This window comes from Tachysurus vachellii, chromosome 23, assembly GCF_030014155.1.
Source record: "Tachysurus vachellii isolate PV-2020 chromosome 23, HZAU_Pvac_v1, whole genome shotgun sequence".
Classification (NCBI taxonomy): domain Eukaryota; kingdom Metazoa; phylum Chordata; class Actinopteri; order Siluriformes; family Bagridae; genus Tachysurus; species Tachysurus vachellii.
The window spans coordinates 7,385,439-7,398,238 of record NC_083482.1 but is presented as its reverse complement, the minus strand read 5'-3'; the positions used below and the strand labels follow the sequence as shown (position 1 = coordinate 7,398,238).

At 39.8% G+C, this 12,800-nt stretch overlaps 1 protein-coding gene across 2 annotated transcripts in view; it reads left to right on the top strand.

Annotated features, from left to right (window-relative positions):
- mtmr10 (myotubularin related protein 10) overlaps positions 1 to 12,800 on the top strand; it is a 30,470-nt gene that overhangs the window by 8,298 nt on the left and 9,372 nt on the right. For both annotated transcript variants that reach the window (XM_060859695.1, XM_060859693.1), the window contains exons 3-5: positions 1,625 to 1,761; positions 3,941 to 4,013; positions 7,216 to 7,358. In XM_060859695.1, the coding sequence (XP_060715678.1) occupies positions 1,625 to 1,761; positions 3,941 to 4,013; positions 7,216 to 7,358 (353 nt within the window). The remainder of the gene's footprint in view (positions 1 to 1,624; positions 1,762 to 3,940; positions 4,014 to 7,215; positions 7,359 to 12,800) is intronic.

Genomic DNA, 12,800 nt, shown 5'->3' with positions numbered 1-12,800 from the left:
AAACTGAGATTTGCATGAACTCTCCCACAATGCGCCGTGATCCAAACTGCTGGATCACATTCAGCTCAGTGACTCACTGGCTTCGATTGTGCTGTAATACCTCCTTACTTCAGGCTGCGGATGTTCCAGACAGATGAATCCTGTGGCAAAACTCACATTACTGCATTTTAATACTACTTTGTATGTCGTTAGTTTGCTGTCTTTTGCTAAGTTCAGCTTCATATGCTATGGCCATAGCTCATAGTCCTGAAGATTGCATTTTTTGCACTAAGGTGCATGTGCATGTTCTACATGCACATTTCCTATAGGACATTTCCAAATGTTTAAACATTCTTGGACAGGTTTACTGACAGAATGGACAAGACTCTAGGTTTGATTTGAGGCTCCAGAAATTTAAAAACAGAATATTAGTACCAAAAGCTCAGAAGTGTTTTATTTAACATTTACAATATATTAGTTACAATTTTATCTATAAGGCACTAATTCGTTTCTTCCTGTTCTCAAATCATATACAGTTTAAGACAGTTATGTAATAAAGCACATGTGTTTATTCTGTTTAGTATGAGAGAGCGACTTTGCTTGATTTACTGATCCAGCCTTATGTGTTTCAGCTTGTGCATGCAAAATCAGCGCTAATTAGAATTACTGGCTGACAGTCGATACATCTAGCAAGCACTGGCATGTATTTGTGTCCCACAAGCAAATTTTTACCATGTATTCACTTTTACGTCGGTGCAAATCTGCCTGGTCGTGTGCTCGATTCTCAGAAACGGATTGAAAAGCTCTCCGATGATAATCGAGCAAGACAATACACTGACAGATTGACAGAGATTCTGTTTTTGCTAAAGTTTGCAGTAAGGAAATGTTGAGCTCCTGAGGCATTAGTGAGGTCAAGCTTCAGCTCTGTCTTTTTCTGTCTCAGTTTCTGCCCCAGCCCGAGGTATTTCCATTGCAGCAGTAGATTCCTGACTCAGGGGTGGAACAGCAGGCTCATTAACTCTGCCCTTCAAGTCCAGGAATGCATCACCTGTCAGCGGGAGAAAGCGGATAGTTTACACTTCACCTAGGGGACCTGAAAATGACACAGGTCATGAGGGACACACAGACTTATCTGTCTCAGCCATATTTAGCGGCAAACAATTTTCAGTTTTCGCTGTGTTGGATTAGGATGTGAAACGATACTCTTTAAATAAGACTGGAGACATCATTAACTTGACCTTACCTGGTTTACATTAGGGCATGGAGCACTTTCCTTGGATTTTTAGCTGTGTGTTGATTAACCCGCTCTGCTTGTCGAGCATTCCGGTATCTCTTATTTAGTGTTTTTCTCTCATCACCACGTGTAAGTTATTTTTAAGGTATTTGTAAGGTATTATTATTATGTGCCTGTACTTAAGCAGAGAAAGCATTAAAGTGGAAAAACTGGAAAACCAGGATTAAGAAATGCTGCTGTGCCGTTATGTCACCTAAAAGATTATTCCAGCATTATATAGCCTAAAGGTTATAAAAGTCCTTCTCCTGCTGGTCTCTTTGATCTGTTTATGGTCAGCTCTAACTCATTTCTTCATGTGACTTTAAAGTCTCGGATGTTCTTCTAATTCAAGCCCATGCTACTTCTCCGCAGGGGAGATCGTGGTAAACGAGGCAAACTTCGTGCGGAAGTGCATCGGGGCCGACAGCAGTCAAGATGACCTGTGGGGAAAGCTCATATGCACCAACTTCAAGGTGTCCTTTATTACCCATGATACCTTGCCACAACAGGTAAGTAATAAATCATGTGATCAAGTTTCTATGTAGTTATATAAAGCCATACTATTACTGAGTAGGACCCCCATTTGCTCACAGAACAGCATCTGTTTTTTAGTAGTGTGGTTTTTATAAGGTTGGAAACATTCCTGTGAGATTCTGGTCCATGCTCACACGACTGTCTAAGATAATTACTGCAGATTTGACATCTACATTTTTACATGATTTTCTCATTCTATCACACCCCAAAGGTGTTCTGATATAGATCCAGAGACAGATCCAGTTCAGAGTACACTGAACTCTAAAGAGAAGCACATGGTCAGCAACAATACTTTTAAAATAAAATCCGGCAAGAACATTTTCCCACACTATTACACCATTTCCACAAGCCTGAACCGATGACGCCTCAATGTGTCGCACAATCCGAGATGCTTTTCTACTCACCGTGGTTGTAAAGTGTGATGGTTTGAGATAATAAAGCTTTCCTTTTAGTTAGAACCACTCCACTCCTCTTCTGACTTCTCTCATCAACACAACCCTTAAACTTTAGAGAATGTTGGACATTAAAATCCCGGGAGATGATCAGTTACACAAATATAGAACTCGTATATCAGCCTGTTTGGCATCCACAACCATGCCACAGATCTAGTCACTAATGACCGATGTGAATAATAACTGAAGCTCCTGACCATTTGACTAATGTGTCTGATATTTCAGTGGGTTTTCTCTGTGACCACAGGATCATCTGTATTACCAAAAATGCATTGCAAGTACTTGTCAAATGTGAATGTAGCTCAAGGGAATGAATAGAGGAACCAAGACGGATGACGTCTTGTGATCGCATTTTGTCATTAGCCGGGTTGCCCAAATGCCAAAATATGAACCAATATTAAAATGCAATCAAAGTTTAGCCTATGTTGCTATCAAATGCCATTTCATAATTAAACTTTGATCAACAGAAGCTTCAACTGGTCCATTATTGCAAAAGAAATATATTGTTAACACTCACATATCAATAATATTCAAACTTAATGCACAGTATTTTATTAACAAAGCCGTACTAAAAATCGATCATAAAAGTTGCTCATGTTATTGCAGATGTTGTCATAAACGGAGAATAGCTAAAAGAATGAGTAGGCTAGTTTATTTACACTAATTGTCTGTGAGGAATGATATGCAAAATGCTAACAAGAAAAAATGCTATAATAATGATAAACATAAAATGGAGCGCTCTTACACAAGTCCAGCTGTTAGGTGAGAGCATTGAAGATGTGAGTGATGTGTCATATAATAGTTCTTCACACTCTTATAGCCCTGGAGAACTCCGTACTGTACACACCACTGTTTGTTCTGTGAAATATAGGACAGGTTTATGATTGTTTTGAGGTATCTATTGGGCGAGGCTCTTGCAACACTTAAAGATGCGAGAGCATGTTTTTCTCCCCTGCTCTGTATGTATACTGTGTGTCATCAGCAGACGTTTTCACCAGAAACAAGAAAAACAATCGACACAAACCTACAGTTTGTAGGTTTTTAGTTTTTTAGTCAGTGATTTTTTTTCAGAGGCTTTTGCCTTGCCTCCTTTGGATGTCTGCGAATCATTTAAAAAGTTGCTTTTTCAGTGTTTTTTGCGTAACTGGATCCAGAACAAAGTTAGAAAATGATTAACCGTCGGTTGGTTATTGTGCTGTTGGACTTGAGTGAGATATCTGTAAGGCATTCCATCTTATTTACTGATTGACTAGCCTTGTAAATGACCACAGATCTTCAGGGTATCATCTGATAAAATCAGCTGATGCTGACAGGTGTGTGATATGGACATAAATGCTGTAAAAGCAAGTGTGTTTGTATGATATTTCCTAAATGTTTTATGTGCTGCAGCCTTATTTACATTCTGCGGCTTTCTAAAGTATTAATAATTTAATATTAGTAGTACATTTTCAATTACAAAGTAATTCTTATTTCTTTATTAGAGTCTTTATTAATTCTTATTTTCTTTATTCAGTCAGAATGCGTTTTTCTTCCAGAGTTAAGGTTGATTTACAGTGTTCTAAGTCTATTTGGGAGAAAGATGCAAACTTCCAAATCTAAATGACTATATCCTTATTGCTCAGACAGGGTCAGGAAGAATTGCATCACATTCTAACTCGCATTGAGCTCAGTGTGTCGAATCAGTGCTTGTTTTCTTGTTCAGAGGTTCCAGTGTGTCCATCGCCTCTTGGGAGAACATGATGTCCCGCTGACATGTGTGGAGCAGGTTGTGACTGGTAAGATGATCTCAGTCATTTTTAGCTCATGTGTCTTCATGGTAAATTCCCACTCATCCAGGAAAAGTACAAAGGACAGCTGTTTATTTTTAATTACTGACATAATTTCCCTGTTAAAGACATGTGAAACAACTGAGTGCAACCAAATTAAATGTCATATCGCTGCTGTCATAATGCTCATGTGACTGTAGCTTAAGTGTGAGTTTTAGGTACAGTGGTTATGGACACTAAAGTTGATTTATTAAACATTTAATCATCTCAGGGAGTTTTTCCTTGCCTCCATCATGGGATAGTGATAGATATATAGTATTTAAAATCTTTTTTAAATTAATTTTATACTTTAATTATGTATCTTTCTTTCTTTCTTTCTTCTTCTTCTTCTTCTTCTTTCTTTTTCTTCTTCTTTCTTCTTCTTCTTCTTTCTTTTTCTTCTTCTTTCTTCTTCTTCTTCTTTCTTTTTCTTCTTCTTCTTCTTTCTTTTTCTTCTTCTTTCTTCTTCTTCTTTCTTTTTCTTCTTCTTCTTCTTCTTGACAATGGGAAATTGTTAAAAACGCTATACACATAAATTGAATTAAATCTTATTTCTCTCATGTTCCTTGCAGAACATTGCTAATGTTTAGCTTCACTGAAAACGGTGCTGCTCAAGTTCCCGCTTGCCGTGTTACAGCTGGCATTATAATGTTACTGTTGTAAAGTACGAGGCCTCATTTGTACCAGGATGTAACTATTTGTCTAATCTTCCTGGAGAGTCTCTGGAGCTTCCTATTCATCATAACATATACTGCCATATTTCTATATCTATATTCTCTGAATTATCACATTGATTTTGTTTGTGTCTCCTTCAGACCAAGTTGAAATCTAAACCATCCACTCAATCGAATTCTTTCTCTTACAGTTTTACTCACTTTTTGCTCTGCTGATTTTTTTAGATACTAATGTTTGTTATTTTATTTTTTAATTATTTGTTCAGAATGAACAAGGCAATCTAATCCAATAAACAAATTTATACTATAAAACCCAAACCCTCAAACTACAGACTGAACTAACCCAAACCACTACACACGCACATACACACACACGCACATACACACACGCACATACACACACACACACACGCGCCCACACACATGTACCCCATCCTAAAAGATGCATTAGCTTGACAGGAGATTGCATCACAACCTGTTTGGATGATGGGCTTTCTCTTCCCCATTAGCAACACGGTTTTAAGCCGAACTGCCGATGAGATCATTGGTCCATACTGGGGTCTAGAGCTGCAGTGCCTGGCTGGGATTAAGCTTGTTTATGTTAGATCATTGCCACCGCTCATTGCTGACTTAGCCCCCCTCCGAGGGCCTGAAGCCCTGTGTCAAACTGATAGAGCATGAAACACTCTGTGTGTGTGTGTGTGTGTGTGTGTGTGTGTGTGTGTGTGTGTGTGTGTGTGTGTGTGTGTGTGTGTGTGTGTGTGTGTGTGTGTGTGTGTGTGTGTGTGTGTGTGTGTGTGTTTCCCTGCTGTCTGTGCGCCTGAAACAAAGGTCCATTATAAGCAATTCAAGGCTTGGCAAAAACATAGTGAGTGTTTTTCATGGTCAGGCTGCTGGAGTGAAGGTGGAGTGTGGGCCACTGAAAACCCATCATACTGTTCCTCTAATACATGAAAGTCAGACTGGAAATATATCCTGACATACAGTATTTAAGACTTTATGACTTAACTCCATATCGCTTGACTCTCTACAATAGAATATTAAAAACAGTAACAAACATTGCATTTGAAAGCAACCAGCATAAGGAACGATCTCTTTCTCCCTCTTATGAGCACTATCTGCTACCCCACTATAGAAGGTACCCAAGCATTTAGTCTACACTAAACTAAGGTGCACTGTGGGGCACGGTGGCTTAGTGGTTAGCACGTTCGCCTCACACCTCCAGGATTGGGGGTGCCTCCGCCTTGTGTGTGTGGAGTTTGCATGTTCTCCCCGTGCCTCGGGGGTTTCCTCTGGGTACTCCGGTTTCCTCCCCCGGTCCAAAGACATGCATGGTAGGTTGATTGGCATCTCTGGAAAATTGTGTGATTGCGTGACTGAATGAGAGTGTGTGTGTGTGTGCCCTGCGATGGGTTGGCACTCCGTCCAGGGTGTATCCTGCCTTGATGCCCAATGGCTCCCCGTGACCCGAGGTAGTTCGGATAAGCGGTAGAAGATGAATGAATGAATATAAGGTGCCATTTGCCCTCTCGAGGTTAAAAGGAAAGCAGTAATATTAACCACTGGTTAAATAAGTAGTCATGTAAATGTTTCTGTACTGTTACTGATAGGGAAACTGAGAAAGGGGAATAAGAAGGTCGCAAAAAAATGTGGCTTGAGCACCATCGCAAAATGCCTCAGTGGTGTGTTTTACACTGCAAAATGTAGCTATTAGTTGAACTTCTGACTACAAACTAACTTTTGGATCATTTGTAAAGTTCACACACAGCTAAATTTTCCGCTAGCGTTTGTTCCTTTTGTCACAATTTTAATTCAGCTTTTTGTGTAGATGTCTCATTCCTTGTGCTTATATCTGATTCACATTTTCATCTTATGTGGTCTTTTATGCCCCTGTATTGTGTATTGCACTGTGGTCCAGGAGAAAATACAGTTCTGGGCTGTAATAAGACCATCTAGACCGTGCAGCTGAAATAATCATCTGTTCACATCTGTTCAGTCTCTGTAGACTTTAATTTCCCACCCACAATGCCGCACTAACTACTACAAAATTCTAATTGTAACTCCATTTCTCAAGCCTTTTATTGTTTTATTGTAATTTTACTGGCAAAATAAAAAAATCATTTACACACATTTATTGTGTAAACATTGAACATTCGAATATTGCAGTCCGTTTGGGTACCATTTTTCTGTTAAATTAGAAAAAAGAATTAAAGGATTGTGGTATAGAATGTGATACATTTCATGAGAATAACAAAAAAGAAGAACTGAGTAACGGTTTCAGCCACAGCATATTATTTTTGTGTGCAGCCATTTTGGCCCAATAAGATGACTTCCTTGTTTGCACTGCTTATCACTCCTTTAACGATCTGCATGGTTGTATTAAATGCTTACAGATGTAACGGTTGTAATAGATTATTGCATGTGTTCGTATACACGTTGAGTGAGTGTGTGTTTTTTCACACATCAGTGCTAATGTGTTTTTCTGTTGTTCCCCACAGTGAATGATGCGAAGGGTAAGCAGAAGATTCTGGGCTCTAATAAGAAGCTAAAATTTAATCCCACCGAGTTAATCTTGTACTGCAAGGATTTCCGGATCGTCCGCTTCCGCTTCGACGAAGCTGGACCCGAGACTGCCAAGAAGGTACACACACACACGGTGCATTATAGACTAAACACACACACTACACACACCTCATGATTTGTATGGTGGATTAGTTTAAAAGTGGATTTAGAGCTCTGTTGATAGGTTGCAGCAAGTCTACAGATGAGGGTGAGCCGTAGTTCCGAGTTATCGTTGTAAATATTTTGTTTCTCTCATGGTCAGCCAACTAATGACACAGAACAGCTTTGCATACCTGAAACAGTGCATTGGGCTGTGCAGTGACACAGCAAAAATCATGCAAAAAAAAAACTCTGATCGTTTCCTCTGCTCTCGAGAGGCTGTAGGATGGAGTGGATTACAGATTGTATGCTCCTCCAGTCACTCTTTCCTTCATCCTGCCACTCCATCTGGCTAGCAGCGTCTGGCTGAAAATAAGCACCGTCTTTGTATGAAGACGAGCCAGTGCTCTTCTCCAACCTACACGGCTGTCTGGGGCCCAAATGTTCATTTTCCTTACTTGAAAAAATGTCCAATTAAATTTCACTATTCTCCGGTCCTAAAAGAAGAACTGTTTCTCAATTTAAAGGGATCTTTAGCCTTGGCCTCTGTTTTGTTTTACTAATCCGTGTCTTTCTGTTCCTTTTTCTTGAAACGGACATAATCAGAATAGAGTACCGAGTTTTTATTCTTTAACCTCCCCAAAAGCTTTTAAAGAAAGTTCCATTTTGTTATATTTTAAACCAGTATGAGAGGATGAATGCTTCATGTTGAGAGATCGCTTGACACAGGGAGAACCCATGCTCGGGGTGACTCACAATACCCTTCCGAGGCCGTCTGGTTGTTCCATAACAGCTGCTGTTGCCTGGAGAAATTTGTGTAAAATCAACATAAACATTCCTCACAGTACCCCTGACTCAACAGTTGACAGAGGCAATTAAAAATCTCCGTTTCATCATTCTTTTAGCACGACAGCTTCTGATTGGCCATTCCTTCAGTCTGACTCAGAGCAGGGATAAAAGAGTTCACAGTATGTTAGGAATGGTTCTTAGTCATTGTGGGGAAGGAAGATTTTTTTTTTTTTCTCAGAGTGGGAAAAAAAACCTCTTGTTTCCTTTAAGCAATGGGAAAAGGCAGCAGTGAATCACGTACCATTTGTGTGAAGTAGTTTTTCACCTGGACTTAACCAACAAACGCTGGGAGCAAGTAGCTTCACCAGAGCTTGTGAAGAGAAGAGTGGAGGCACGAGGGAGGGAGAAGTGGCAGGCAGGATTGTGAAAGCCTGGTGGCAAAGTTTGACTCAAGTCGATTCTGCCAGCTTCTGAGAAATATGTGAAGGAAGGCGAGACGGGGGCGCGAAAAGCAGGAAACAAGAGGAACAAAAAGGCCATTGAGGACAGGGCTCACTTTCTGTACGCGCAGCAAACACAGACGCGTTTGTTGCAGTTCCATTTTAGAGCCTCTCTGAAACCTCCGGGACAGCATGCTGATCTGTGGAGCTTACGTGTAGGGCAAGCAGAATACAGCTCACCAGCACACTAACACAGTCACAGTCAGAAAGCATAGTGTTCACACAGCACATGAGAGTTATTACATTGCTACTGTCATTGCTGAAACACTACAATTAATTGTCTACTCGGTTTGTTCTGCTCATAATCCTCAGTACGCTGCTCTTTTGACCGCTTTTTGATTCCCAGGTAATAAAAATGCTGTCGTTACAAATAGATTTGTGGTCTTTATATCACTTTATTTCAGCACTGACTAATAATGATTGACTGGGTCATGGATGTGTATTGATGATGCTTGTTGCTGTATGAACAGATTTAAGATTGGATTATAAATTGTATTTTTTTTTCATATTCTGTTTTGATTGTGTTCTGTTTAAGGTAGAAATTAACAGGCCCACAGTTTTCAAACAAGACCTTTGTGACCAACCATTTGCTTTATTTACTCCGTACACCAAACACAAAACCAAAAACACCGTTGTACGTCACTCTGGATAAGGGCGTCTGCCAAATGCCGTAAATGTAAAACCTTTATTGTAAAACCTTCATTTTACTGCTAAACTGTAGAACTATGAGTGGATTTCCAGTTATTTACATGAAGCCAAAGACTGCTATAAAAAGTTTCTACCTCAAACAATTCCTAAATCATTAAACAATATGTATGGTGGCTTTTATAGTGATGGCACCATAACAGAAATTAAAAAAAGATCTGAGTGTTAAGTTATACCCAGTATCAATTTAACACAGCCAGCCTACTTAGTTCAAGCTTTATGTCTAAGATACGCAAGTCCTCAGAGCCATTTATCTAATTCACATTGACGAACATTAACTGAAAAGCTCAGACTAAAAACAACCAACTTTGAGTATTTTGTTGTGAGAGATAACTGGAATGATTCCCAGATTTATTTTTGATGATGACATGCACTAGACTCTCAGCTTGTTAAACACCATAATGAAGTTTCACCCCATTGTTTATAGGCTACGATACACTACTAGGCTTTCCCAAAAATAACTATTTTCTTTTGTGCTAGTCATGAACACATCCCTATTCACAGCTGATTAAATTAAACAGTTTTAACCATCTCAACCTTTTACCAATCTGTCTGCTCTCTGGATCGTTTGTGTTTTGATCTGGGCTGTTTTTTATAACACTATAGAGACTGTTGTATGAAATTTTTAAGAGCTGCAATGATCAGATTCACTAAGCTCATACAGTCGTATGCAAAAGTTTAGGCACCCCTGACAATTTCCATGATTATAAATATTTGGGTGTTTGGATCAGCAATATCATTTTGATCTATCAAATAATTAAAGGACACAGTAATATTTCAGTAGTGAAATGAGGTTTATTGGATTAACAGAAAATGTGCAATATGCATCAAAACGACATTAGACAGGTGCATAAATTTGGGCACCCTTGCCATTTTTGTTGATTTGAATAACTGTAACTACTTAGCACTGATTAATTGGTTTGGTGAGAACATTAAGCCTTGTACTTCATAGACAGGTACATTAAATCATGAGAAAAGGTATTTAAGGTGGCCATTTGCAAGTTGTTGTTCTCTTTGACTCTCCTCTGAAGAGTAGCAACATGGAGGCCTCAAAACAACTCTCAAATGACCTGAAAACAAAGATTGTTCAACATTATGGTTTAGGGGAAGGCTACAAAAAGTTATCGTAGAGATATAAGCTGTCAGTGTCCACTGTGAGGAACATAGTGAGGAAATGGAAGACCACAGGCAGTTCTTATTAAGGCCAGAAGTGGCAGGCCACAAAAATATTGGAGAGGCGAAGGATGGTGAGAACGGTCAAAAACAGCCCACAGACCACCTCCAAAGACGTACAACATCAACTTGCTGCAGATGGTGTCACTGTGCATCCCGGGGGGGAAGTCATGGCCTAATGGTTAGAGAGTCTGACTCCTAACCTTAAGGTTGCGGCCACGACAGCTTCATTTTGGAATAAGGTGCTGTGCAGTGATGAAACAAAGATTGAGTTATTTGGTCATAACAAGGGGCGTTATGCATGGCTGCAAAAGAATACAGCATTCCAAGAAAAACACTTGCTACCCACAGTAAGATTTGGTGGAGGTTCCATCATGCTGTGGGGCTGTGTGGCCAGTGCCGGTACTGGGAATCTGGTTAAAGTTGAGGTTGGCATGGATTCCACTCAATATCAGCAGATTCTTGAGAATAATGTTGAGGACTCAGTCACAAAGTTGAAGTTACGCCGGGGGTGGATATTTCAACAAGACAACGACCCAAAACACTGCTCAAAATCTACTCAGGCATTTATGCAGAGGAACAAGTACAATGTTCTGGAATAACCGTCCCAGTCCCCAGACCTGAATATCATTGAACATCTGTGGGGTGATTTGAAGCGGGCTGTCCGCTCGGCAACCATCAAACCTAACTGAACTGGAGATGTTTTGAAAGGAGGAATGGGCCAAAATACATTCATCCAGAATCGAGATACTCATTACAGGCTATAGGAAGTGTCTAGAGGCTGTTATTTCTGCTAAAGGAGGCTCTACTAAATATTGATGTGATCTTTCTGTTTGGGTGCCCGAATTTATGTACCCGTCTAATTTAGTTTTGATGCATATTGCGCATTTTCTGTTAATCTAATAAACCTCATTTCACTACTGAAATATTACTTTGTCCTTCAGTTATTTGATAAATCAAAATGAAATTGTTGATCCGAACACCCAAATATTTATAAATGAAAAGCATGGAAATTGTCAGGGGTGCCTAAACTTTTGCATACGACCGTATTTATCCCCTCCATTCTAATGTTTGATGTACCTAAAGCTCTTGAAAATACAATCTGCATGATGGATAATCGGTCTGTTTGTATATAGGTCTTAATTTTGAATGATGTCAATATGTGTGATACTGTTTATAACTATTTTAGAAGTGCATCCCATCAGGAAACTCATCTCGGTTTGTGGCGATTTAAGCCACCCGTGGACCTGAAGACCCAGTGAAATATCTAGATCAGATTTTCAGGTGTTTTGAGTATGAATACCTCCATGTTTACCTGTCGGGAGCCCTGTTCATGTTTTTAGTCTGTCTGTTCAGTTGGGTTTGGTGAGTGTGTGTTTTCTTTGTGTCTGGTTGGAATGGCTGTGTGGGATTTAATCACACCTCCTGTGTCTGGTAAAGGGGGTTGAGTGTAATTACTGCATACAGCTATAGAAGGGAGTTCCATGTTTTTCTTTGTGACAGATGGAAAAGAGCCAAACTGTAACAGCTTATTATTCTGAGGAAATTACAGAGCTGCAAAGCTACACACACACGCACGCACGCGCACACACACACACTAGTGCACATGAAGCCACACAAGCGACGGCACCTCGTCTCTGACCTGCATGAATAAGGTTCACTGTGTAGGTTTTTTTTTTCTTTTTCGTGTCCTAGCCACCAACAACGTTCTCAGCACATGCTACATCATGATGTTTTTATATATAGTTTAGGCACCTTTTCCATTACGAAGAACGCAGTGTAAAAGCCTCCTTTCTGCACCGTTTCAACCTCCAGACAAACACTAAGATAAGCTGAATAGGCATAAAATAAAGCATGAGCTTTCACTTGCATCAGAAATTCAGAGCACGTTGATGATTTAAAAGCTCAGCTGTGTTGAATATCTCAGCTGTGAAAATAAATTCCTAGCGTTAAATGTCCACAGTTTGTAGTGAAGGCAGGTCTGCTGGTCAGCCAGAAATCCGACACAGACTGGTGAAAGTTTCCATAGATGGCATGGAGCCTGAAACAGCAAACTCCATTACGAATGAGTAAACAGCAGGACTGAGAGACAGGTGCGCCTTATGAAAGAGCCAGATTTGAATACGTCCTGCATCAAAAGACCTTTTTGAACTATTTTTTCTGTCGATGTGGTGAATTTTATACATTTGTTATAAGACTGAAAAGGAGTATGAAATGAAGGTGATCCTTGGCATTGCTAAAGCTGCCATGATGAG